This window comes from Salvelinus namaycush, chromosome 38, assembly GCF_016432855.1.
Source record: "Salvelinus namaycush isolate Seneca chromosome 38, SaNama_1.0, whole genome shotgun sequence".
NCBI classification, from domain to species: Eukaryota; Metazoa; Chordata; class Actinopteri; order Salmoniformes; family Salmonidae; genus Salvelinus; species Salvelinus namaycush.
In genome coordinates this window covers 18,093,971-18,120,299 of record NC_052344.1, presented here as the reverse complement: position 1 = coordinate 18,120,299, position 26,329 = coordinate 18,093,971, and the positions used below count along the sequence as shown (strand labels likewise).

Here is a 26,329-nt window from a genome sequence, read left to right as displayed (position 1 = left end):
ATACAATGTGATTAGTGGCCAAAACTTCAAGCAATCTGTCCGGCGCCATCTTGGAGAGGCACCTATTCTAATCGAAAACTATTCATAAACTTGACTAAAAAATACAAGTTGGACAGCAAATGAAAGACAAATTAGTTCTTAATGCAATCGCTGTGTTACATTTTTAAAATTAACGTTACTTCAGCATACATCGTGCGCTAAAGCGAGACCGCACCGAAATTCATGGCGGAATTATTATTTGACATTTGTCAACATAAATACGAATTAACAACATAAAGATTGCTTACTATTTGCCGAGCTTCCATCAGAATCTTGGGCAAGGTGTCCTTTCTCCAGAACAATCGTCTTTTGGTTGAAAGATGTCCTCTTCTCATGTGGAAATAGCAGCTAACGATAGCCACCCACTGGAGAGGTGTCCAACTCGTGAAAGCGCATCACAAAGAAATCCAGGAAAATCGCAATAAACTGATATAAACTGCTATAAGTCGGTTTAAATTAACTACCTTATGATGTCTTTAACAACTATAACGAATAAAAACATGACCGGAGATATAGAACTGCTAAAACGAAAGCTTTGCAGGAGGCCACTGTGATGTCCCTGCTGCGCCAGGCGCCCCGTTGAAAAGAACGGTACTTCCGTTCCACGGTCTTATATAGGGCCCCAGATTGCGCAATCCACTCCATTCAAATTCTCCCCGCTTACTGACATCTAGAGGAAGGCGTATGCAGTGCATGTAGCCCGATGGCTTACATGGGGACTTATAAACTGACCTCAGAACAGGGACCTCGATTTCTGAAATCTCACTCCCTGACAGGAAATGTGCTGCAGAATGAGTTCTGTTTCACTCAGAGAAATAATTCAAACGGTTTTAGAAACTAGAGAGTGTTTTCTATCCAATAGTAATAATAATATGCATATTATACGAGCAAGAATTGAGTACGAGGCAGTTTAATTTGGGAACGAATTTTTACAAAGTCGAAATGGCGCCCCCCTAGTGTCAAGAGGTTTAAGCAGAAAGCACCAGTGACTTGGTCAATAAAAAAGTGGTCAGATGAAGCAGATGCTAAGCTACAGGACTCTTTTGCTAGCACAGACTGGAATATGTTCCGGGATTCTTCCGATGGCTTTGAGGAGTACACAACATCAGTCATTGGCTACATCAATAAGTGCATCGATGACGTCGTCCCCACAGTGACCGTATGTACATACCCCAACCAGAAGCCATGGATTACAGGCAACATCCGCACTGAGCTAAAGGCTAGAGCTGCCGCTTTCAAGGAGTGGGACTCTAACCCGGAAGCTTCTAAGAAATCCCGCTATGCCCTCCGACTAACCACCAAACAGGCAAAGCTTCAAAACAGGACTAAAATCGAATCTTACTACACTGGATCCGATGCTCGTCGGATGTGGCAGGGCTTGCAAACCATTACAGACTACAAAGGGAAGCACAGACGAGTGCTGCCCAGTGACACAAACCTACCAGACGAGCTAAACTACTTCTATGCTCGCTTCGACGCAAATAACACTGAAACATGCATGAGAGCACCAGCTGTTCCGGACGACTGTGTGATCATGCTCTCCACAGCCGATGTGAGTAAGACCTTTAAATAGTTCAACATTCACAAGGCCGCAGGGCCAGATGGATTACCAGGACGTGTACTGCGAGCATGCGCTGACCAACTGGAAATTGTCTTCACTGACATTTTCAACCTCTCCCTGTCTGAGTCTGTAATACCAACATCTTTTAAGCAGAGTAGTCCCCGTGCCCAAGAACACTAAGGTAACCTGCCTAAATGACTACCGACCCGTAGCTCTCACGTCTGCAGCCATGAAGTGCTTTGAAAGGCTGGTCATGGCTCACATCAACACCATTATCCGAGAAACCCTAGACCCACTCCAATTTGCATACCGCCCAAACAGATCCACAGATGATGCTATCTCTATTGCACTCCACACTGCCCTTTCCCACCTGGACAAAAGGAACACCTATGTGAGAATGCTTTTCATTGACTACAGCTCGGCGTTCAACACCATAGTACCCTCAAAGCTCATCACTAAGCTAAGGAACCTGGTACTAAACACCTCCCTCTGCAACTGGATCCTGGACTTCCTGACGGGCCACTCCCAGGTGGTGAGGGTAGGTAGCAATACATCTGCCACGCTGATCCTCAACACTGGAGCTCCCCAGGGGTGCGTGCTCAGTCCACTCCTGTACTCCCTGTTCACCCACGACTGCATGGCCAGGCACGACTCCAACACCATCATTAAGTTTGCAGACGACACAACAGTGGTAGGCCTGATCACCGACAACAACGAGACAGGCTATAGGGAGGAGGTCAGAGACCTGGCCGGGTGGTGCCAGAATAACAACCTATCCCTCAACGTAACCAAGACTAAGGAGATGATTGTGGACTACAGGAAAAGGAGCACTGAGCACGCCCCATTCTCATCGACGGGGCTGTAGTGGAGCAGGTTGAGAGCTTCAAGTTCCTTGGTGTCCACATCAACAACAAACTAGAATGGTCCAAACACACCAAGACAGGCGTGAAGAGGGCACGACAAAGCCTATTCCCCATCAGGAAACGATTTGGCATAGGTCCTGAGATTTGGCATAGGTCCTGAGATCCTCAAAAGGTTCTACAGCATCACCATCGAGAGCATCCTGACCGGTTGCATCACTGCCTGGTACGGCAATTGCTCGGCCCCTGACCGCAAGGCACTTCAGAGGGTAGTGCGTACGGCCCAGTACATCACTGGGGCAAAGCTGCCTGCCATCCTGGACCTCTTCACCAGGCGGTGTCAGAGGAAGGACCTGAAAACTGTCAAAGACCCCAGCCACCCCAGTCATAAACTGTTCTCTCTACTACCGCATGGCAAGCGGTACCGGAGTGCCAAGTCTAGGACAAAAAGGCTTCTCAACAGTTTTTACCCCCAAGCCATAAGACTCCTGAACAGGTAACCAAATGGACTATTTGCATTGTTTGCACCCCCCAAACCTTCTTTTCGCTGCTGCTACTCTCTGTTTATCACATATGCATAGTCACTTTAACTCATGTACATACTACCTCAATTGGCCCGACCAACCAGTGCTACCGCACATTGGCTAACCGGGCTATCTGCATTGCGTCCCACCACCCGCCAACCCCTCTTTTTACGCTACTGCTACTCTCTGTTCATCATATGTGCATAGTCACTTTAATCATACCTACATGTACATACTACCTCAATAAGACTGACTAACCGGTGTCTGTATATAGCCTTGCTACTGGTATTTTCAAATGTCTTTTTACTGCTGTTTTATTTCTTTACTTACCTACACACACACACACGCACGCACGCACACACACACACACACACACGCACGCACGCACGCACGCACGCACGCACGCACGCACGCACGCACGCACGCACGCACGCACACACACACATATACCTTTTTTTCGCACTATTGGTTACAGGCTGTAAGTAAGCATTTCACTGTAAGGTCTACACCTGTTGTTTTCGGCGCACGTGACAAATAAACTTTGATTTGATTTGATTATCCCACTCCTCACTTCCCTCATCAACTTATCCTTGACCATTGGCTGCGTCCCCTGTGACTTCAAAATGTTCTGAGTTGCTCCCCTTCTCAAGAAAACAACACTCGACACCTCTGACCTCAAAAACTACAGACCGGCATCCCTTCTTGATTTTCTTTCCAAAACACTTGAGCGTGCTGTCTCAGACCTACTCTCTCCCTGTCTCTCTCAGAATGATCTTCTTGACCCAAACCGGTCAGGCTTCAAGACGGGTCACTCAACTGAGACTGCTCTTCTCTGTGTCACGGAGGCTCTCCGCACTGCCAAAGCTGACTCTCTCTCCTCTGTTCTCATCCTTCTAGATCTATCCTCTTCCTTCGAAAATATGAACCATTAGATCCTCCTCTCCACCCTCTGAGAGCTTGGTGTCTCAGGCTCTGTACAGTCTTGGATTGCATCCTATCTGGCAGGCCGCTCCTACCAGGTGACATGGAGACAATCTTTGTCTGCACCACGTACTCTCACTACCGATGTCCACCAGGGCTTGGTTCTGGGCCCTCTTCTGTCTATACACCAAGTCACTCGGCTCCGTCATATCCTCACATGGTCTCTCCTATCATTGCTATGCGGAAGACACTCAACTACTTTTCTCCCCCCACCCTTCTGACACTCAGGTGGTGACACGCATCTCTGCATGCCTGGCAGATATCTATTTCACCTCTTTATCATGGCTGGAAGTGGTGTCCCACTTCCAGAGTGAAAATCACCATGGCGTGACCCTTGACAACACCCTGTCGTTCTCTGCAAACATCAAAGCAGTGACTCGCTCCTGCAGGTTCATGCTCTACAACATCCATAGAGTACGACCCTACCTCACACAGGAAGCAGTGCAGGTCCTAATCCAGGCACTTGTCATCTCCTGTCTGGACTACTGCAACTCACTGTAGTCTGGGCTCCCCGCTTGTGCCATCAAACCCCTGCAACTTACCCAAAACACTGCAGCCTGCCTGGTGTTCAACCTTTCCAAGTTCTCCCATGTCACCCCACTCTTCCGCCCACTCCACTGGCTTCCAGTCGAAGCTCGCATCCACTTCAAGACCATGGTACTTGCCTACGGAGCAGCAAGAGGCACTGCCTTTAGGCTATGCTCAAACCCTACACCCCAAACACTCTGTTCTGCCACTTCTGGGTCTCTTGGCCTTTCCACCCCCACGGGAGAGCAGCTCCCATTCAGCCCCGTCCAAGCTCTTCTCTGTCCTGGCACCCCAATGGTGGAACCAGTTTCCCCCTGAAGCTAGGACAGTAGAGTCCCTGCCCATCTTCCAAAAAACATCTGAAACCCTACCTCTTCAATTAGTATTTTAAATAATCCCCCCTTAAAATACTTTTGTTAACTAACACTAGCACTTGACACTGACTTTGCTGATAGCTATTTTCCTGAGAAAAAATGTACTTACTATGACTGCATATATATATAAATATATGTGTTTTTTTTAGCTTGTCCGTTTTGCATGTTATTTTGGAATTAATACGTGTCACATATCAGTTTGCAAACAATGTAAAAAAATAGATACATGTCATTCAGTTAATAAAGCTGCATACACACATGGTCTCTTTTTTGTTTTCTTGAGTAAGGCAGCTCCAAAATGCAGGTATTTCAGCCAAGCTCAGTGCTTTCTGTAGTGGTGGTGGGGCGAGCCAGCAGCAAATAGGAGCATTGAGCCGTGATTGGCTTAGTGTTCTGTCAATCATGGGGAAAGTACGTCATCGCCAGGTTTAAGTCCTTGATAATGGTAGACATCCAAAATTTCAGCCCTTGGGGTCCTGCCATAGAGCTATATGACAAGTGCCATTCCAAGTTGGCTCAAGGTCATTGGCAAAAGATAAAATTATGTCAAATCACGTTATATGTACAGTAGCTTTGATTGGACTGATCATGTCAACATCTTACTTTCAAAGTATTAGCTAGCAGTCATCATCATGAATAAAGTCGACAATCTACTGGCAAATCCTTTTTAATCCTTGTCAAATGAAGAGAAATAAGGAAGAGAAATTATAGATAAAACGTATCGGTGCTCATCGGCCATTGGACATAAAGATTACACAACAAGTTGGAAATAGCAAACTCAACAATGAGTAGTTTGGAAGGAATCAGTGGCTAACTGCAAGCATTGCAAAGCAACAATTAACGTTATCCTGCTATTCAACGGAGTGGCTGTGTGTTTTTTTTCAGAGTTCCCACCAAAAATGCAGAGAATGCCAGACTTTGATGACAAAGTTTGATGACAGAATTTGCCCACAAAGCTGTGCCACCTTCACAAGGTGAGTCCAAAAATGTCTTGTAGGCTACTGCATATATTATGTAAACTTCAAGGGAGATACAGTTGAAGTCGGAAATGTACATACACTTTGGCCAAATACATTTAACCTCAGTTTTTCACAATTCCTGACATTTAATCCTGGTAAAAATTCCATGTCTTAGGTCAGTTAGAATTACCACTTTAATTTAAGAATGTGAAATGTCAGAATAATAGTTGAGAGAATGATTTTCAGCTTTTATTTCAGCTTTCATCACATTCCCAGTGGGTCAGAAGTTTACAAACACAATTAATATTTGGTAGCATTGCCTTTAAATTGTTTAACTTAGGTCAAACATTTCAGGGAGCCTTCCACAAGCTTCCCACAATATGTTGGGTGAATTTTGGCCCATTCCTCCTGACAGAGCTGGTGTAACTGAGTCAGGTTTGTAGGCCTACTTGCTCCCACACGCTTTTTCAGTTCTTCCCACAAATTTTCTATGGGATTGAGATCAGGGCTTTGTGATGGCCACTCCAATACCTTGACTTTGTTGTCCTTAAGCCACTTTGTCACAACTTTGGAAGGATGCTTAGGGTCATTGTCCATTTGGAAGACCCATTTGCGACCAAGCTTTAACTTCATGACTGATGTCTTGAGATGTTGCTTCAATATATCCGCATAATTTTCCAACCTCATGATGCCATCTATTTTGTGAAGTGCACCAGTCCCTCCTGCAGCAAAGCACCCCCACAACATGATGCTGCCACCCCCGTGCTTCACGGTTGGGATGGTGTTCTTCGGCTTCCAAGCATCCCCCTTTTTCCTTCAAACATAATGGTCATTATGGCCAAACAGTTATATTTTTGTTTCATCAGACCAGAGGACATTTCTCCAAAAAGTACGATCTTTATGCCCGTGTGCAGTTGCAAACCATAGTCTGACTTTTTTATGGAGGTTTTGGAGCAGTGGCTTCTTCCTTGCTGAGCGCCTTCCTTGCTAACCTTTCAGGTTATGTCGATATAGGACTTGTTTTACTGTGGATATTGATACTTTTGTACCTGTTTCCAACATCTTCACAAGGTCCTTTGCTGTTGTTCTGGGATTGATTTGCACTTTTCACACCAAAATATGTTCATCTCTAGGAGACAGAACGTGTCTCCTTCCTGAGCGGTATGATGGTTGCGTGGTCCCATGGTGTTTATAATTGCATACTATTGTTTGTACAGATGAACGTGGTACCTTCATGCGTTTGGAAATTGCTCCCAAGGATGAACCAGACTTGTGGAGGTCTACCATTTTTCTCTGAGGTCTTGGCTGATTTTCCCATGATGTCAAGCAAAGAGGCACTGAGTTTGAAGGTAGGCCTTGAAATACATCCACAGGTACACCTCCAATTGACTCAAATGATGTCAATTAGCCTATCAGAAGCTTCTAAAGCCATGACATTAGTTTCTGGAATTTCCCAAGCTGTTTAAAGGCACAGTCAATTTAGTGTATGTAAACTTCTGACCCACTGGAATTATGATACAGTGAATTATAAGTGAAATAATATGTCTGTAAACAATTGTTGGAAAAATTACTTGTGTCATGCACAAAGTAGATATCCTAACCGACTTGCCAAAACTATAGTTTGTTAACAAGAAATTTGTGGAGTGGTTGAAAAACGAGTTTTAATGACTGCAACCTAAGTGTATGTAAACTTCCGACTTCAACTGTATGTATACTGTAGCTAAGCAAGTAATACTAAGTGTAGTAAGCTGTTAGTAGCCCATGTGCCTAACCCTAAAAATGTAGTCTAATTTCACCAACGTGGTATTGTAAACACATCGTTCGTGGCCGGTGTGTGCTTGTTTGACAACTTTTTTTGTACAGCTTTGACAGTGCTACTGATAGCAGTGGTGGTGCTTGGCTTGCATGTGCAAATTCAGCACAAACAACATTATATAATAGAATTGTGTTATTTAACATGTCAAATTGTTTTATATGACATGTATGTTTTTTGACACGCAAAGACACAATTTTTATTTTATTTAACTAGGCAAGTCAGTTAAGAACAAATTCAGATTTACAATGACGTCCTACACCGGCCATCATGTGATACAGCCTGGATTCGAACCAGGGTGTCTCTAGTGACACCTTTAGCACTGAGATGCAGTGTCTTAGACCGCTGCGCCACTCGGGAGCCCAAATGGCATTCAATGTGCCTCACCCTAATAATTTTGTCTATTTCCACCTCTTAATTTCCCCTACTATTCTAAGATAGTGGTGCACATGTAGCCTATAACCTGTTTTAGAGAAATGTAATCATCGAGTAAATCATTAAATCATAAAATTGTCTGTTTATATGCCCCCTTTATTTATCCTACGGTTCTGACATGTTGTACAGGGAGTACACTGTAAGAACGGCCCATGTTCTGAATTCAGTCGCTGCACATTTCAAAAAGGCTGAACAAATAGTTATATTGACTACGTCTGTCGTTACTCGCTCATTCATGTCTTAATCGAAATTATGGATTGCCTCTTATACGCTTTTCCTCCCCTTATGCCATAGTGTGTACATCTCAATTGTCAGTAGAAATCACATTTGTTTAGGCAAATCAGCCATATCAGCAATGTTTTTTTTAAAGGCAGTAAATGAGTCTGAATGAACTGTTTCGCTGCCAGACAAGGCTCCGCTGAAAGCAAGGTGTAGCAGTGCTAAGGTGTCGGGACTGCTGTTGGGACAGCTTGATATCGGCCCAAACAGTTTGTGGGCACTGTTTGTCACCGTTATAGTGCAATTCATGTATTGTTTAGTGTTGAGTTGTGTAGTGGCTTTGCTGGCATGCATCCCCCAAAAAATGTGTTTGCCCCAACAAGATTTACATGCTAAAATCGCCACTGAAATAGAGGTGAATTACTTTTTTACTATTACGTGGTTACTTTTATTTTGGAATTTCCCGAAACAGTGACCCGGAAATACTTTTCTAGTGTTGCTGACGAGACACTAATTACTTTCTGAATGTACGGTTGTTGTTTCCATTTCCACATTTATTTTATTGCATGTTGATATACAGTTGTATGCTGTTAATTATCCATACATACTTTTGATAACAACTTTTCCATCATGGACAAACGAGTCAAAGCGGCTGCCAGTACGGGTAGGGGTTGTTTCTAAAAGTAACGTTACAGTCTATGCTATTAACTCTGGCTAACGTAAGCTAGAGTAGCTCAAATTCAACATACAGGCAGCCCCAAGTGAACTGTAGAGTAACATAGCTAACTACATTCGTTTCATGTTAATATCATGTTGGCTTTCTTTCTAAATGTAGCTAGCTATTGCTGCTAAATATAGTAAAACCAAAGATTATAACTCTCATCTGTGGTATAGTCTTATCATAATATTTTGTATAGCCTTGATGTTGTAGACGAATATGATTTTTTGTTATGCAACAACCAGTACAGCCTAAATATTTATTGGGTCCCTCTTCTTTCCATAGGCCCCCCTCTTCCTCTCTCCTCTTTACGACTCATGGTTTCTCCCCTGCGGCTGATGTATTCATTTGTATGGCATGTGGTGAATCAACGCAATGTGATGCACTATGGGAAGGTCGAGGAATTTGTGACTGTGGTGACTGAAGCTGTTCCAAAGTTGCTGAGTTACAAACAGAGGGCTCAACTCATCCTGGGCCTGAGAGCAAGGGTGAGTGACATGATGTGTGGTCATGGGAGGAGTAGTTGATTATGCTTTGATTGACACATTTATATCAATGCCAGTAGAAACTATATGTGTGTAAGGAGGGCAGGGAAGTTGCAAGTTTACTCAATATCGCCATGATTCCCATTAATTAGATGATCTTGGAGATGTTCCGCAACGATTGTCCACCTAACCCTCAGGCCATCCAACGTCTCCTGGGAAAGATTAACATCAGTGCATCCGCAGGGGTAAGAATATTTTTCTCTCTCCTGCATACATTCAAAGGATGTAACAGCTACTCATTTTAATAGCTCAATTCAGATAACCAGATAAGTTATACTTGTATCAAATTATTCACATTCTGTGTTACAGCAGCAAGATATGGAAGTGGAGGAGTCACAGGCTAACTTTGTGGCACTGGTCCAAACCCTGCTGAAAAACCCTTATGAGAGGAAGCACTTCTTCCAGGTTTGACATACTTTCTCTCTCTCCCTTTCGTCTGACTTGATTTTAGCGGCTCATCATTCAGGTAGGTTCTCTCAGACACTGTCACTCTTTGCTTCCCTGTAGGAGGAGTTCCATACACATTATGGCTCCAAGTATGACACAGCACTGCAGGCCCTTGTGGGAGGCTTGGTCCTCAGACTGGAACAACTGCTATCTGTGCCAGATCTCTCCCAGGTAATGAACTGGTACATGACAAGTCTATAACTAACAGTTCACTGATCATACCTAATTTTGTCATTATTAGATAACAGTTTATGTCAACACATGCCATATTATTGTCTTGACCTCACATGCTAAGCCACCCCCCTTTTGCTGATCTTATGTTCTTCCTCTCCTTCTCAGATAGCATCCATTATCAGTGCTGCCCCCTCTGACCTGGAGGAGTGTGGACAGTTTGTGTCTGACCCTGAGCACCTGAAGATCCTCCTCCAGCACCAGAACCTGCTAAATAAAACCCAGTTAAACAAAAATGGTAGGCTTGAAAACAGTCCATAGAAAGCTTTGGAGTCTCTACTTCAATCAGTATCTGTTATCCTCTCTGTGTATGTACAGTAGATTTATAAACAGCTATAAAAAAAAAACTTTACAAGTTTTATTTTTGACATCGAAAATTAAAAGTACAATGTGGAGAAATCGCTCAGCCATTACCTGGTTGGTAAAATTCTGTAATGTTCTCCTACTTTCAGTATGTGACAAAAAAAAGCAATTTAAATAATGGCTGTACAATATAAACCACTGTGAAATATATTTTCAATGATCATGAATATAATATTTTTTGCTGTATGAATTTAGTTTACAAAACCTTAAATAAAAAGATTAAAAAGCTAAACTTAATAGTAGTATTTTTTTTAATTAGCAGAATATCCTTAACTGTGATGTACTTAAATATATATATATTTTTTTTCCTCAGTACCTGTCACTTCCTCTGTGGGTGACTGTGTGCTGTCTTCGCTGTCCTTCCGCCTCGCCTGTGGAATGCCATCAATGGAGCCAGATCTTGACAAGCCATCAGAATCACTAGAAGCCACTCTAAGCCTCATGAACCCTGCCTCCTTCAGTGACTTGGAGGATCTGGGAATGATGTCAGATGACTCGCCACATGCTGGAGAAGATAGTACTATAGAGAGAGAAGAGGATGCCAGGGATAACGGAAATGGGGTGAAAAATGCAGTGTGTGACAATGCACTGCCAGAGAGCGTGTCTAGTCCTCAAGGTGTTAGCGGACTAGTGGGAGGGTCACCATCAAAAGGGGCACCAACAGTAAGGAGTATGTTGCCAACACAGAGACACCAACAGCTTGTATCACTGATGAGTAGTTCCTTCACCAAATCCTCTCCTTTACAGATAGTCAAATTAGTCATCCCTGCCACGGTCACCAATGGGAACCAACCGTGTAACCCACCGGTCAAAGTAGCGAGTGTCCACCAGTGGGTCTCCCACATTGCAAGTAACTCGATCTCGCTCCCTTCCTTGCCACCCCTTCCACAAAACAATGATGTAGATAAGGAGATCCGGTCAGGTGACACATGTCTTGGAAGCAGTGTGGTAATTGGTGGTCAGGAAACAGAAGCCAATCTCTTTGAGAAGGCTGTTATCCGAAGGAGATGGGTGCCCAAGCCACAAAGAATAACAGTACCCTCGAAAAGGAGAATTCCTGAGGCAACCATAATTTGCCAGGAGTGTGGGAAGAGTTTTGTCTATCCGTCTCAGCTGGAAAATCACCTCCGCATTCACACAGGAGAGAAACCTTTCAAGTGCACTGAGTGTGGCAGGGCCTTCAGGTCCTTAGGAGGTATGACCACTCATATGAAAAATCACTCTGAAGCGCGGCCATTTAAGTGTGATGAGTGTGACAAGGGCTTTCGGAAAAAGGCTGACCTGAAGAAGCATCAGCTCATCCACACGGGTGCAAAACCACATAAATGCACCATCTGTGGAAAGGGCTTCAGCCAAGCATTCTATTGCAGAATACACATCCAGTCTCATGCAAGTGAAAATAACTTTCCCTGCACTCATTGTCAGAAGAGATTCCCAACCCAATACAAGCTGTCTGTCCACGAGCGCTGGCACACCATGGAGCGCCCGTTCATCTGTGAGCAGTGTGGGATGCGCTTCTTTCATCCCAGTGGGCTGAAGAGGCACATGGGCTATCACATTGGGAACCGCCCGTTCCTGTGTGCCCAGTGTGGAAAGACTTTTGTTTATGAGTTTGACCTGAAGAAACACCAAAGGGACCATGGCCCCAAGCCCAAGATCCCATGCCCTGTCTGCCAGAAGGTGTTTGGCAGCAACGGACTCATTAAGGCCCACATGTTTACGCACACCTCTGTAAAACCTTACAGATGTGACATATGTGACAAGACCTTTAAACAGAGCAGCAGCTTGAGCAGTCACAAACGTCTGCACACAGGCGAACGCCCTTACCACTGCGACATGTGTGGGAAGACATACAAGCTGAATCAGCACCTGAAGGAGCACATAATTATCCACCACACGACGGAGGGGCACCCCTGTGACCAGTGTGGAAAGGTCTTCAAGTTACCACGTCTTCTAAAGGCGCATGAGCGGTTGCACTCAGGAGAGCGATCTGAGCAGACAAGGAAATACAGTCACACCAACCGTCGCAGGAGACATTCCTCCAAAAGGAGTTGATTTTCTGCACAGTGGCTGGCCTCCACACACACACTGACTGGGATGCTAGTTTTATTGTTCTGACACAAGTTTAACTTTGTCACAATGCCATGCCATTGGCTGTAATCATGTTCTTGGTTTTTTTTGTTGTAAACTTGACAATTTTGGACCATAATCCAGGATTCCCTAGACTGAACATTGACAAATGGTAGAATGGCTGGCTTAATTCATGCAGAAACAAACATATGTCCTGTTAGATACCAACAATGAATGATTGTGTCATTAAAACATATTTGTTTGTGATGCTTTTTTTTGGATAGGTTGAAATTCCAATGACATAAGATGTAAATTGACAGCTACTTACATATCTCTTTTTGAGAGTAGTCAATGATTGCCGGAAGCCTTTACAAAAAAATATGAACAACATTTGGTGTTGGATAAAGGCAAATAAAGTCAAAATTGTGTGCCACTACTCATTTGTTTTGCTGTTTAAGTTGAAAACATTCACAGCAAGGGAAACCAAATGTTTGCTAGAATGGTCCTGTGCGATTACATTTTATAATACATTTAAAGATTGTATTAAGCCACAAAAGTTCATTAATAAAGATTAATACTCATCCAGATATATAACGTTGTACAGAAAAAATATGAAATTCATGTTTTTACCTAAAATGTAATTTCAAGAAAAGAGCAGGATTCACTTGCGGCTCTTATTCCAGCACGGTAGGTGGCGGTAATGATGTTATGCTACCACTCTTATTGTTAATAGTCCGGTCAAAACTCTGTTCTGGTTTTGGTTCCGTTTCCCTCTGTCCCGTTGTTGTCACCATTTTCACACAAAAAAATCGTCAATGAGTTGATGATAGCTATCTATCATGCTAGTTACCTTTACTGTTAGATTTCTGCTTATAGTACATCATTGGTAACATTCCGGCATGGACAAACGAGTCAAGAAGAGTACAGCCGGTACGGGTAGGTTACATTATATGACACGTACTAGCCATGTATTAGCAATCTAACCCATTTTACAAATGTGAACCTGGCTAGACCCAAGTCACTGCAGTGCGGAGCGCTAGCGACTATCTTCAATGGGTAGCTAAGTATAAAGCTAATGTCCGTTTCGGCTTGCCTTCTAAATTAAGTTTGCTAACTAGTTAGCCATGTTGCTGGAGGTATTTGTTGCTAAAGAAAGAGGATGAAGCCACACAAGCTAACATTTTGTTCTATCGTCTTGCTATAGGTCCCCCACTTCCTCTCTCCTCTTTGCGACTATTGGTTTCTCCCCTGCGGCTGATGTATTCATTTGTATGGCATGTGGTGAATCAACGCAATGTGATGCACTATGGGAAGGTCGAGGAATTTGTAACTGTGGTGACTGAAGCTGTTCCAAAGTTGCTGAGTTACAAACAGAGGGCTCAACTCATCCTGGGCCTGAGAGCAAGGGTGAGTGACATGTTGTGTGGTCATGGGAGGGGTGGTTTTGAAACTGTGTATTAGAAAAATCATATACAATTTTTGTCCCATTATTTTAGATGATCTTGGAGTTGTTCCGCAACGACCCACCCAACCTTCAGGACATCCAACATCTCCTGGAAAAGATTAACATCTTGGGGGTAAGAATATTTCTCTTGTGTGAAAGTGTGGAAATTCCGCCCCATACCAGTGAACAACTCACATGTAACACAACATATTCAAGAATGACTGTCGATACCATTAAACCAGAAAAACCAAGGCTGGAGCGACATCACTTAAAAGAGGTTAAAATATGCGCTCTACTCTGATTTGAAAATAGCCTTTAGCTCTGCAGTGTACAAATCTGAGGGGACTGGATAAGTGTAAGCGACAAGTGTTAACACCTTCCAGTGGGGTTGCGGGAGCATTCTGCCATCTGTCTTGCTTTGCTGTCACCTATCTGATTCCATAGATCTGCAAAGTGCAAACATGGATAGGGTAAGAGATAAAAGTTGTTCTCAGGCTAGACTTGTGACTTCTACAGACCCTGTCACCCATACACTCAATACCCCTCTTTTTAGTAACATGTAATTCTGATGACGGAAGTGGCTGTACTTTGTATCAAATGATTCCCAATTTGTGTTACAGCAGCAAGATGCAGAAGTGGATGAGTCACAGGCTAACTTTGTGGCGCTGGTCCAAACCCTGCTGAAAAACCCTTATGAGAGGAAGCACTTCTTCCAGGTTCGGCAGGCTTTCTCCCTTTCCTCTCACACTGTCCACTTTGTCATGTCATAGACACTGACTTTAACTTTTTCTTTCCTTCCCTGTAGGAGGAGTTCCATACACATTATGGCTCCAAGTATGACACAGCACTGCAGGCCCTTGTGGGAGGCTTGGTCCTCAGACTGGAACGACTGCTATCTGTGCCAGATCTCTCCCAGGTAATAAACTGGTAAACAACAAGTCTATAACTAACAATTTACCAATCATATCTAATGTTGACATTGTTAGACAACTATATACACTACCGTTCAAAAATTTGGGGTCACTTAGTAATGTCCTTGTTTTCCATGAAAACATACATGAAATGAGTTGCAAAAGGAATAGGAAATATAGTCAAGATGTTTACAAAGTTATAAATGAGGATTTTTAATTGAAATAATAATTGTGTCCTTTTAAACTTTGCTTTTGTCAAAGAATCCTCCATTTGCAGCAATTACAGCCTTGCAGACCTTTGGCATTCTAGTTGTCAATTTGTTGAGGTAATCTGAATAGATTTCACCCCATGCTTCCTGTAGCACCTCCCAAAAGTTGGATTGGCTTGATGGGCACTTCTTACGTACCATACGGTCAAGCTGCTCCCACAATAGCTCAATAGGGTTGAGATGGGTAACCTTTATTTAACTAGGCAAGAGATCCAGTGACTGTGATGGCCACTCCATTATAGACAGAATACCAGCTGACTGCTTCTTCCCTAAATAGTTTTTGCATAGTTTGGAGCTATGCGTTTGGTCATTGTCCTGGTGTAGGAGGAAATTGGCTACAATTAAGCGCCGTTCACAGGGTATGGCATGGTGTTGCAAAATGGAGTGATAGCCTTCCTTCTTCAAGATCCCTTTTACCCTGTACACATCTCCCACTTTACCACCACCAAAGCAGCCCCAGACCATCGCATTGCCTCCACCATGCTTGACAAATGGCGTCAAGCACTCCTCCAGCATCTTTTCATTTTTTATGCATCTCACTAATGTTCTTCTTTGTGATCCAAACACCTCAAATGTAGATTTGTCTGTCCATAACATTTTTTTTCCAATCTTCCTCTGTCCAGTGTCTGTGTTCTTTTGCCCATCTTAATCTTTTATTTTGATTGGCCAGTCTGAGATATGGCTTTTTCTTTGCGACTCTGCCTAGAAGGCCAGCATCCTGGAGTCGCCTCTTCACTGTTGATGTTGAGACTGGTGTTTTGCGGGTACTATTTAATGAAGCTGCCAGTTGAGGACTTGTGAGGCGTCTGGTTCTCAAACTGGACACTAATGTACTTGTCCTCTTGCTCAGTTGTGCACCGGGGCCTCCCACTCCTCTTTCTATTCTGGTTAGAGACAGTTTGTTCTGTTCTGTGAAGGGAGTAGTACACAGCGTTGTACGAGATCTTCAGTGTCTTGGCAATTTCTCACATGGAATAGCCTTCATTTCTCAGAACAAGAATAGACTGATGAGTTTCAGAAGAAAGTTATTTGTTTATTGCCATTTTGAGCCTGTAATCGAACCCACAAATGCTGATGCTCCAGATATTCAACTAGTCTAAAGAAGGCCAGTTTTATTGCTTCTTTAATCAGAGCTACAGTTTTCAGTTGTGCTAACATAATTGCAAAAGGGTTTTCTAATGATCAATTAGCCTTTTAAAATGATAAACTTGGAATAGCTAACACAACATGCCATTGGAACACAGGAGTGATGGTTGCTGTTAATGTACCTCTGTACGCCTACGTAGATATTCCTTTAAAAATCATCAGTTTCCAGCTACAATAGACATTTACAACATTAACAATGTCTACACTGTATTTCTGATCAATTTGATGTTATTTTAATGGACAAAAAATCTGCTTTTCTTTCAAAAACAAGGACATTTCTAAGTGACCCGAAACTTTTGACCGTTAGTATACGTGCCAACACATGCCATAATATTGTTCATACTGCGCACTCTAAGAAACCCCCTGGTTGCTGATCTTAGCTTCTACCTCTCCTTCTCAGATAGCATCCATTATCAGTGCTGCCCCCTCTGACCTGGAGGAGTGTGGACAGTCTGTGTCTGACCCTGAGCACCTGAAGATCCTCCTCCAGCACCAGAACCTGCTAAATAAGATTCAGTTGGGTAGGGTTACTTTAATTAGTATATCTTCTCCATGTTAATGTTCAGTGGAATTATCAACAGCTGAACAAAGAACAATGTAATTTTCCCTTTTTGTCAAACTGCCATGGTTCAATCTATTGATAACTTTGAACCAGCTGTATTTACAGGAATTTGAATTATTTTGAAATGGTATTAATCTAAACATGCCCAATACCTTCAAATTCAAACAATCAGAATGTGGTGTAATATAAAATATTCATAGATTTTTCTGTATTTGTCCCTTTTTCTCAGTACCTGTCACGTCCTCTGTAGGGGACTGTGTGCTGTCCTCGCTGTCTTTCCGCTTAACTTGTGGAATGCAGTCCATGCAGACAGATTTTGACGAACCAGCGGAATCATTAGAAGCCGCTCTAAGCATCATGAGCCCTGCCTCCTTCAGTGACTTGGAGGATCTGGGAATGATGTCAGTTGAATCGGAACACGCTGGAGCAGTAACTACTGTGGAGAGAGAAGACCAGAATGCCAGGGATAACGGAGGTCTGGTGAAAAATTCAGTACTCGACAGTGAAGAAGACAATGCACTGTCAAAGAACGACATAGTCTCACCTACTCCTCAAAGTGTAAGCAGGCCAGTGGGAGGGGCACCAACAGTAGAGAGCATGCTGCCAACAGAGAGACACAAAGAGCTTGCAACACTGATGAATACTTTCATCACCGAAGCCTCTCCTTCACATATTGTCACCCTTGCCACGGTCACCAATGGGAACCAGCCAGATAACCAGCCGGTCGAGCTAGCGAGTGTCCACCAGTGGGTCTCCCACATTGCAAGTAACTCGATTTCGCTCCCTTCCTTGCCACCCCTTCCACAAAACAATGATGTAGACAAGGAGATCCGGTCAGGTGACACGTGTCTTGGAAGCAGTGTGGAAATTGGGGGTCAGGAAACAGAAGCCAATCTCTTTGAGAGGGCTGTTATCCGAAGGAGACTGCCCAAGCCACAAAGAATAACGGTACCCTCGAAGAGGAAAATCCCTGAGGCAACCATCATTTGCCAGGAGTGTGGAAAGAGTTTTGTCTATTCGTCTCAGCTGGAAAATCACCTCCGCATTCACACAGGAGAGAAACCTTTCAAATGCACTGAGTGTGGCAGGGCCTTCAGGTCCTTAGGAGGCATGACCACTCATATGAAAAATCACTCTGAAGCGCGGCCATTTAAGTGTGAAAAGTGTGACAAGGGCTTTCGGAAAAAGGCTGACTTGAAGAAGCATCAGCCCATCCATATGGGTGCGAAACCACACAAATGCACCATCTGCGGAAAGGGCTTCACCCAAGCATTCTATTGCAGAATACACATCCAGTCTCATGCAAGTGAAAATAACTTTCCCTGCACTCATTGTCAGAAGAGATTCCCAACCCAATACAAGCTGTCTGTCCACGAGCGCTGGCACACCATGGAGCGCCCGTTCATCTGTGAGCAGTGTGGGATGCGCTTCTTTCATCCCAGTGGGCTGAAGAGGCACATGGGCTATCACATTGGGAACCGCCCGTTCCTGTGTGCCCAGTGTGGAAAGACTTTTGTTTATGAGTTTGACCTGAAGAAACACCAAAGGGACCATGGCCCCAAGCCCAAGATCCCATGCCCTGTCTGCCAGAAGGTGTTTGGCAGCAACGGACTCATTAAGGCCCACATGTTTACGCACACCTCTGTAAAACCTTACAGATGTGACATATGTGACAAGACCTTTAAACAGAGCAACAGCTTGAGCAGTCACAAACGTCTGCACACGGGCGAACGCCCTTACCACTGCGACATGTGTGGGAAGACATACAAGCTGAATCAGCACCTGAAGGAGCACATAATTATCCACCACACGACGGAGGGGCACACCTGTGACCAGTGTGGAAAGGTCTTCAAGTTACCACGTCTTCTGAAGGCGCATGAGCGGTTGCACTCAGGAGAGCGATCTGAGCAGACAAGGAAATACAGTCACACCAGCCGTCGCAGGAGAAATTCCTCCAAAATGAGTTGATTACCTGCACAGTGGCTGCCCTCCACAGACACCGACTGGGATGCTAGTTTTAATATCCTGACAAATTGCCATTAGCTGTAATAATATTTCTATTTTTTTGTTGTAGACTTTAGATTTTGGACCAGAATTCAGGATTCCCTTAATAGACTGAACATTGAAAAATAGTATAATATCTGGCTTAATTAATGCAGCAACAAGCATATCTCCTGTTGGATAACAATTAATGATTGTGTCATTAAAACATTTGTTTGTGATGCTTTTCTTTTTTTGGATAGGTTATTGAAATTCCAATGACACAAGATGTAAATTGATAGCTACTCGCTTATTTCTCTTTTCGAGAGTAGTCAATGATTGCAGGGAGCCTTTACAAAAAATAAGCACAACATTTGGTGTTGGATAAAGGCAAATAAAGTAAAAATTGTGTGCCACTACTTTCTTGTTTTGCTATTTTATTCACAGCATGGGAAACCAAATGTATGCTAGAATGGTACTGTGTGATGACATTTTATAATACATTTAAAGTGTTCATTAAACCACAAAAGTTAATTAAGCCACAAAATAAAGATTCATACTCAACCAAATATATATACAGAAAAATTATGAAATTGGTGTTTTTACCTAAAATGTAATTTCAAGAAAAGAGCAGGTTTCAATTGTGGCTCTTATTCCAGCACGATAGGTGGCGGTAATGATGTTAAGCTGTTTCCTTTTCCATCTGTTGTCGCCATTTTCATAATTTTTCGTCAGTGAGTTGATGATAGCTATCTATCATGCTAGTTACCTTTACTGTTAGATTTCTGCTTATAGTACATCATTGGTGACATTCCGGCATGGACAAACGAGTCAAGAAGAGTACAGCCGGTACGGGTAGGTTACATTATATGACACGTACTAGCCATGTATTAGCAATCTAACCCATTTTACAAATGTGAACCTGGCTAGACCCAAGTCACTGCAGTTCAGAGCGCTAGCGACTATCTTCAATGGGTAGCTAAGTATAAAGCTAATGTCCGTTTCGGCTTGCCTTCTAAATTAAGTTTGCTAGCTAGTTAGCCATGTTGCTGGAGGTATTTGTTGCTAAAGAAAGAAGATGAAGCCACACAAGCTAACATGTTGTTCTATCGTCTTGCTATAGGTCCCCCACTTCCTCTCTCCTCTTTGCGACTATTGGTTTCTCCCCTGCGGCTGATGTATTCATTTGTATGGCATGTGGTGAATCAACGCAATGTGATGCACTATGGGAAGGTCGAGGAATTTGTAACTGTGGTGACTGAAGCTGTTCCAAAGTTGCTGAGTTTCAAACAGAGGGCTCAACTCATCCTGGGCCTGCGAGCAAGGGTGAGTGACATGATGTGTGGTCATGGGAGGGGTGGTTTTGAAACTGTGTATTAGAAAAATCATATACAATTTTTGTCCCATTATTTTAGATGATCTTGGAGTTGTTCCGCAAGGACCCACCCAACCTTCAGGACATCCAACGTCTCCTGGAAAAGATGAACATCTTGGGGGTAAGAATATTTCTCTTGTGTGAAAATTCCGCCCCAAACCGTGGCACAAACTCACAACACACCTGTAACACAGCATTCAAAAATATTGCTGTCAATACCATTCTCGGACGACTACTTAAAAGAAGTAACATTTGCATGTTGGTCTGGTTTGAAAATAGCCTTTAGCTCTGCAGTGTACAAATCTGAGGGGACTGGATAAGTGTAAACGACAAGTGTTAACACCTTCCAGTGGGGTTGCGGGAGCATTCTGCCATCTGTCTTGCTTTGCTGTCACCTATCTGATTCCATAGATCTGCAAAGTGCAAACATGGATAGGGTAAGAGATAAAAGTTGTTCTCAGGCTAGACTTGTGACTTCTACAGACCCTGTCACCCATACACTCAATACCCCTCTTTTTAGTAACATGTAATTCTGATGACGGAAGTGGCTGTACTTTGTATCAAATGATTCCCAATTTGTGTTACAGCAGCAAGATGCAGAAGTGGATGAGTCACAGGCTAACTTTGTGGCGCTGGTCCAAACCCTGCTGAAAAACCCTTATGAGAGGAAGCACTTCTTCCAGGTTCGGCAGGCTTTCTCCCTTTCCTCTCACACTGTCCACTTTGTCATGTCATAGACACTGACTTTAACTTTTTCTTTCCTTCCCTGTAGGAGGAGTTCCATACACATTATGGCTCCAAGTATGACACAGCACTGCAGGCCCTTGTGGGAGGCTTGGTCCTCAGACTGGAACGACTGCTATCTGTGCCAGATCTCTCCCAGGTAATAAACTGGTAAACAACAAGTCTATAACTATCAATTCACCAATTATATCTAATGTTGACATTGTTAGACAAATGTATATGTGTCAACACATGCCATAATATTTTTCATCCTGCGCACTCTAAGAAACCCCCTGGTTGCTGATCTTAGCTTCTACCTCTCCTTCTCAGATAGCATCCATTATCAGTGCTGCCCCCTCTGACCTGGAGGAGTGTGGACAGTCTGTGTCTGATCCTGAGCACCTGAAGATCCTCCTCCAGCACCAGAACCTGCTAAATAAGATTCTGTTTGGTAGGCTTACTTTAATTATATATTCTCCTTCCTGTTAATGTTAAGTAGAATTATCAACAGATAAACAAAGAACAATGTATTTTTCCCCAAACTGTCATGGATCACTTTGAACTAGCTGTATTTACAGGATTGTGAAATAGTTTTTCAATGGTATTAATGTAAACATGCTCATTCCTAGGCTTTCAAATTTAACCAATCAGAATGTCATTTTTCTATATTTGTTCCTTCCTTTTCCTCAGTACCTGTCACGTCTTCTGTGGGTGACTGTGTGCTGTCCTCGCTGTCCTTCCGCCTCGCCTGTGGAATGCCATCAATGGAGCCAGATCTTGACAAGCCATCAGAATCATTAGAAGCCACTCTAAGCCTCATGAACCCTGCCTCCTTCAGTGACTTGGAGGATCTGGGAATGATGTCAGATGACTCGCCACATGCTGGAGAAGATAGTACTGTGGAGAGAGAAGAGGATGCAGTGCGTGGCGGTGAAGAAGAGAATTCACTGCCAGAGAGCGCCGTGGTCTGCTCTTGTCCTAAAGGTGTTAGCGGACTGGTGGGAGGGGCACCATCAAAAGGGGCACCAACAGTAAGGAGTATGTTGCAAACGATGAGACAGCAACAGCTTGTATCACTGATGAGTACTTCCATCACTGAAGCCTCTCCTTCACAGATAGTCCTCCCTGCCACGGATAACCAGCCGGTCGAGCTAACGAGTGTCGACCAGTGGGTCTCCCATATTGGCAGTTACACTTTATCGCTCCATTCCTTGCCACCCCTTCCACAAAATGATAATTTGGACAATGAGATGGAGTTGGCCGACACAGGTCTCGGAAGCAGTGTGGTGATCGGGGGTCAGGAAACGGAGGTCTATCTCTTTGAGAGTTCCATTATCCAAAGGAAGAGGGTGCAAAAGCCACTACGAGTAGCGTGCTCTAAAAGGAGAAACCCTGCAACCAACTCCTGCCAAGACTGTGGGAAGCGTTTTCTGTCTCGGGGACGGCTGGAGGATCACCTCCGCATACACACCGGAGAGAAACCTTTCAAGTGCATCGATTGTAGCAGGTTCTTCAGAACGTTGGCACTCCTGACCAACCATATGAAAATTCACTCTGACGTGCGGCCCTTTAGCTGCGACGAGTGCGGCAAGTGCTTTCGGAGAAAGGTTGGCCTTCAGAATCACCATCGCCATGCTAGACCATACAAATGCACCATCTGTGGAAAGGGTTTCACGCAAGTACAGTACTGCAAAAGACACATGGATTGTCATACAAGTGAGAATACCTATTTCTGTACTCATTGTCCGAAGAGTTTCCCAACCCAATTCCAGCTGTCCGCCCACCAGCGCTGGCACACCATGGACCGCCCGTATGCCTGTGAGCAGTGTGGGTTGCGCTTCTTTATGCCAAGCTTGTTAAAGAGACACATGGGCTATCACATCGGGAACCGCCAGTTCCTGTGTGCCCAGTGCGGAAGGACCTTTGTCTATGAGTTTGACCTAAAGAGACACCAAAAAGACCATGACCCCAGTCCCAAACTCCCCTGCCCCGTCTGTCAGAAGATGTTTGGCAACAACAGCCTACTCCAGGCCCACGTACGCAGGCACTCTTCAAAGAAACCTTACAGATGTGACATATGCGACAAGACCTTTAAAGACAGCGGGGGCCTCCGCATACACAAGCGGGGGCTGCACTCGAACGAACACCCTTATAGCTGCGACGAGTGTGGGAAGACCTACAAACTACACACGCACCTGAGGGAGCACAAGTTTAAACACACAGGGGAGGGCCACACCTGTGGCCAGTGTGGAAAAGCCTTCAGGTACCTGCGTCTCCTGAAGGCGCACGAGCGGTCGCACTCCGAGCCATCTGAGCTCACACGGCGAAACAGTCACACCAGCCGTCGCAGGAGACATTCCTCCAAAAGGAGTTGATTTTCTCACATCTGCACACCCTTTACTGTGGCTACAGTAATATACAACAGTATTCAACTTTGTCAATTCCATGTCATTAGCTGTAGGGTTGTTATGTAGGGCAGCCCAGGGTTCCTCTGTGTTGTCTTAGGAATGCTGCATTATCCCACCATTCCCCCATTCTGTCACATCTCTGTGGTGGTGAGATAATTGACTTGAATGGCGAAGAGGATCTCTGCTGTTCAGGACTGCTGCTCACTGAGTTTAGCTTCCTCCCTTCCTCTATGATCCTCCCTCCTCTGATCAGACATACTGGGACTATACAGGCCCTTATTACATGATACACAGCATATCAAGTTCAGGTTCTAAAGTCATTTAAAATCATGGGATGTCATACATGGTCTATTTTGGGAGGTACCAGCTTTGCAGTCCTAACAGCCATGCATACGAAACCGGTTGTGCGTCTGAAGGCTCCCAGAAAATCTGTGGACTTGCAATTCATATTGTGAATCTGTGGAACTATGTTCAGTGAGGTGTGTTAGGTAAACCAGTGAAACAACCACTGTCAGGTGCAGTATGCTCTCAAGAGAACGTGGTTTTAATCTGTTGACTTGGATCAGGATTGGGGGTCAACTACATTTTAATTCAGGATCTTGCTAATAGAAAATAATTTCAGTTACTACCTGAATTGACTGAATTGATATGTCATTGACTCCAACCCTGGTTTGGAAACAGTCTCATGGCTTCTCTCGCAGTATAATCATCAGTGTTTGATAGTCACATGTACAGGTTTGCAGGTGTATTTGCGGGGTACAGTGACCATCTTAGGGTCCAAACTCCAACAGTGTAGTTCAATTTGTGCTTCTTGTTCTATCGCAATGTTCTTGTTTAATTCAAAAGCTTATAGGCTACATTCATTTGTGGTGTTTATTTTGGACATAAAACAGTCTCCAAAGAAATGTGTTCCACACGTTTCCTGTTCTGCAACATGTATTTCCTGTAGCTGCCATTTAAACCGTCAGAGACAGTTTTTTCTTCCAGATGCAGCATTACCCTTCTTGTAGGCACATCAGAAATTGTGTGAACATACGTGTTATGGCTATGCTGGAGTTGTCATTTATATTTTTTTATGAATCATGAGATTTATCCGGTGGATGTCAGTTTGCCTCATCAGTCTTTTGACATCAACAATATTTTGTGGTATGCAATACACTAAGTTAATATTGTTTTAAGTTATAGCTAACAAGATTGCAACAGATGTCTGTAATTTTTCTGTGTTAAATGTTGGTTCACTCCAAAATATGAACGACTGACTAATATCTATTTTTGAATGTATTTCACACATTTCTCTGGCAAAAAATAGTCAAACTACAAACTAAGAACAAACAAAACTAAGAAAACATGTGCGCACATATGCGTTATTCTGGAAACTGTAAGCATCTACCTGTGAGGGAAATCTAATAGGCTAGGTCATACATTATTTATTTGTGCGTGGCGAAAAAGAGCTACGGTACCATACTGTACTGCAATGCAGGTCCGACAGAATTCCAGCCGTCTTTGTGAAAGTATTTTTGTTTGTAATACAGGAATACGTTATTTTTCAGAATTGAACAGATTACATTTTGATCTTGTTGAATGTTGTTCTCCCAATCCCACATCTTTTTGTTTAATCTCATGTCATTCCTCATGCCGTGTGTTCCTAAGAGGAAGAGCAGTGAGTCTGATAGTCATTTATTTTGAAAAGTATGAATTCCTAATAAATAACACTATTACACATGACTTAAATGGTTATAACAACTATGAATGCAATCACATGCATTCCTCATACGAACAAAAGGTCAGGATTCAATTAAATCGACAGTAGGCTTAAGCCTTGTTCGCCAACAAAGCACAGCCTTTCTGGTGGAAGAGCTTATCAAATAACTGATTGGCTGCTCTTTCGGTCATTGTCACGAAACCACACCCGTGCTTATCCCACCCATGTTTACGTTCTGAACAAGAAAGTGAAGGCTATATAAAAAATGACACTCAAATTTATGATAGGGATTTATATCAAACGAATTGAGGTGTAGGGGCTCCCGAGTGGCGCAGCGGTCTACGGCACTGCATCTCAGTGTTGGTCTGATTTGTTATTGTTACCCATCTACCGATCACTGCCCTTCTTTTTGAAAGCCTCATAAAGCTCCCAAGTCTTTGCAATTGAATGTGTGCTTGAAATTCAACGCGTGACTGAGGGACCTTACAGATATTGTATGCATGGGGGAAAGAGGAAGGGTAAGTCAATAAAACATGTACATTTAAATTTTTCCCACACAGAGTGATTCCATGAAACGTATTATGTGATTTGTTAAGCCAAATTTTACTCCTGAACTAATTTAGGCTTGTCTGAACAAAGGGGCTTCATACTTACCGTATGCAGCGACTGTATTTTAGTTATCAAATTTGTATTGATCTTTACAATGTAAATGTAATGTAAATTACAATGTAAATTATTACAATGTGACATTACAGAGTATTTTGAGTAGATTGTTGACAAATATATTTTAATCGCACTTTGTAACAATAAAATGTGAAGAAATCCAAGGGGTATGAATACTTTTGCAAGGTACTATAGATGTTTGACTGATTAAATTCTTGATTGCTGTTTCTCATGAGTAGCTCTTGTTACGGATGGCTTCACAGTTGATGGAAAGTACACACACTCATCAACAAATACAGAAATAAATACAAATGGCAGAACCCTTCAAAATATTCAACATTGATGATCCCCTTTGTTATTTGGGGGATTTTAGTTACATTTTTATAGTCATCAAATGTTATGGTAAGAATTTAAAATAAGTTTTTAACTCAATAGTTTTTTGAGCAAGCATGACTATTTACATTTTTTTTAATGTAAAT

At 43.3% G+C, this 26,329-nt stretch overlaps 3 protein-coding genes across 6 annotated transcripts; all 3 read left to right on the top strand.

Annotated features, from left to right (window-relative positions):
- Window positions 1-8,799: 8,799 nt before the first annotated feature.
- LOC120032060 (zinc finger and SCAN domain-containing protein 2-like) lies at window positions 8,800-13,103 on the top strand. Its single transcript, XM_038978004.1, has 7 exons — window positions 8,800-8,957; window positions 9,297-9,499; window positions 9,649-9,741; window positions 9,866-9,961; window positions 10,064-10,174; window positions 10,343-10,472; window positions 10,911-13,103. The coding sequence occupies exons 1-7, from the start codon at window positions 8,924-8,926 to the stop codon at window positions 12,650-12,652; spliced, it is 2,409 nt and encodes an 802-aa protein (XP_038833932.1). The 5' UTR covers window positions 8,800-8,923; the 3' UTR covers window positions 12,653-13,103.
- Window positions 13,104-13,450: 347 nt separating this feature from the next.
- Window positions 13,451-19,398, top strand: LOC120031882 (zinc finger protein 135-like). Of its 3 annotated transcripts, none has more exons than XM_038977690.1 (7): window positions 13,451-13,597; window positions 13,872-14,074; window positions 14,164-14,244; window positions 14,732-14,827; window positions 14,917-15,027; window positions 16,838-16,958; window positions 17,229-19,398. In XM_038977690.1, the coding sequence occupies exons 1-7, from the start codon at window positions 13,567-13,569 to the stop codon at window positions 18,965-18,967; spliced, it is 2,382 nt and encodes a 793-aa protein (XP_038833618.1). In that variant the 5' UTR covers window positions 13,451-13,566; the 3' UTR covers window positions 18,968-19,398. The 3 variants fall into 3 exon arrangements, with proteins under 3 accessions (XP_038833618.1, XP_038833617.1, XP_038833616.1); XM_038977689.1 differs by having other exon boundaries at window positions 13,451-13,603; window positions 14,735-14,827; XM_038977688.1 differs by having other exon boundaries at window positions 13,451-13,603.
- Window positions 19,399-19,721: 323 nt separating this feature from the next.
- Window positions 19,722-26,055, top strand: LOC120031884 (zinc finger protein 184-like). 2 transcript variants are annotated; one of them, XM_038977692.1, is made up of 7 exons: window positions 19,722-19,828; window positions 20,103-20,305; window positions 20,395-20,475; window positions 20,942-21,037; window positions 21,127-21,237; window positions 21,408-21,528; window positions 21,768-26,055. In XM_038977692.1, the coding sequence occupies exons 1-7, from the start codon at window positions 19,798-19,800 to the stop codon at window positions 23,450-23,452; spliced, it is 2,328 nt and encodes a 775-aa protein (XP_038833620.1). In that variant the 5' UTR covers window positions 19,722-19,797; the 3' UTR covers window positions 23,453-26,055. The 2 variants fall into 2 exon arrangements, with proteins under 2 accessions (XP_038833620.1, XP_038833619.1); XM_038977691.1 differs by having other exon boundaries at window positions 19,722-19,834; window positions 21,768-26,054.
- The last annotated feature ends 274 nt before the right edge of the window (window positions 26,056-26,329 follow it).

What these genes read in the sequence shown, in the direction of transcription:
- LOC120031882 (XM_038977688.1), top strand. Translation starts at nt 13,567, where the DNA reads ATGGACAAACGAGTCAAGAAGAGTACAGCCGGTACGG. An exon ending in AGAGGAAGCACTTCTTCCAG is followed by an intron (nt 14,828 to 14,916) that starts GTTCGGCAGGCT and finishes CCTTCCCTGTAG; the next exon opens with GAGGAGTTCCATACACATTA. An exon ending in CTGTGCCAGATCTCTCCCAG is followed by an intron (nt 15,028 to 16,837) that starts GTAATAAACTGG and finishes TCTCCTTCTCAG; the next exon opens with ATAGCATCCATTATCAGTGC.
- LOC120032060 (XM_038978004.1), top strand. Translation starts at nt 8,924, where the DNA reads ATGGACAAACGAGTCAAAGCGGCTGCCAGTACGG. An exon ending in TCCTGGGCCTGAGAGCAAGG is followed by an intron (nt 9,500 to 9,648) that starts GTGAGTGACATG and finishes CCCATTAATTAG; the next exon opens with ATGATCTTGGAGATGTTCCG. An exon ending in ACATCAGTGCATCCGCAGGG is followed by an intron (nt 9,742 to 9,865) that starts GTAAGAATATTT and finishes TCTGTGTTACAG; the next exon opens with CAGCAAGATATGGAAGTGGA.
- LOC120031884 (XM_038977691.1), top strand. Translation starts at nt 19,798, where the DNA reads ATGGACAAACGAGTCAAGAAGAGTACAGCCGGTACGG. An exon ending in GAAGAGTACAGCCGGTACGG is followed by an intron (nt 19,835 to 20,102) that starts GTAGGTTACATT and finishes GTCTTGCTATAG; the next exon opens with GTCCCCCACTTCCTCTCTCC. An exon ending in GCTAAATAAGATTCTGTTTG is followed by an intron (nt 21,529 to 21,767) that starts GTAGGCTTACTT and finishes CCTTTTCCTCAG; the next exon opens with TACCTGTCACGTCTTCTGTG.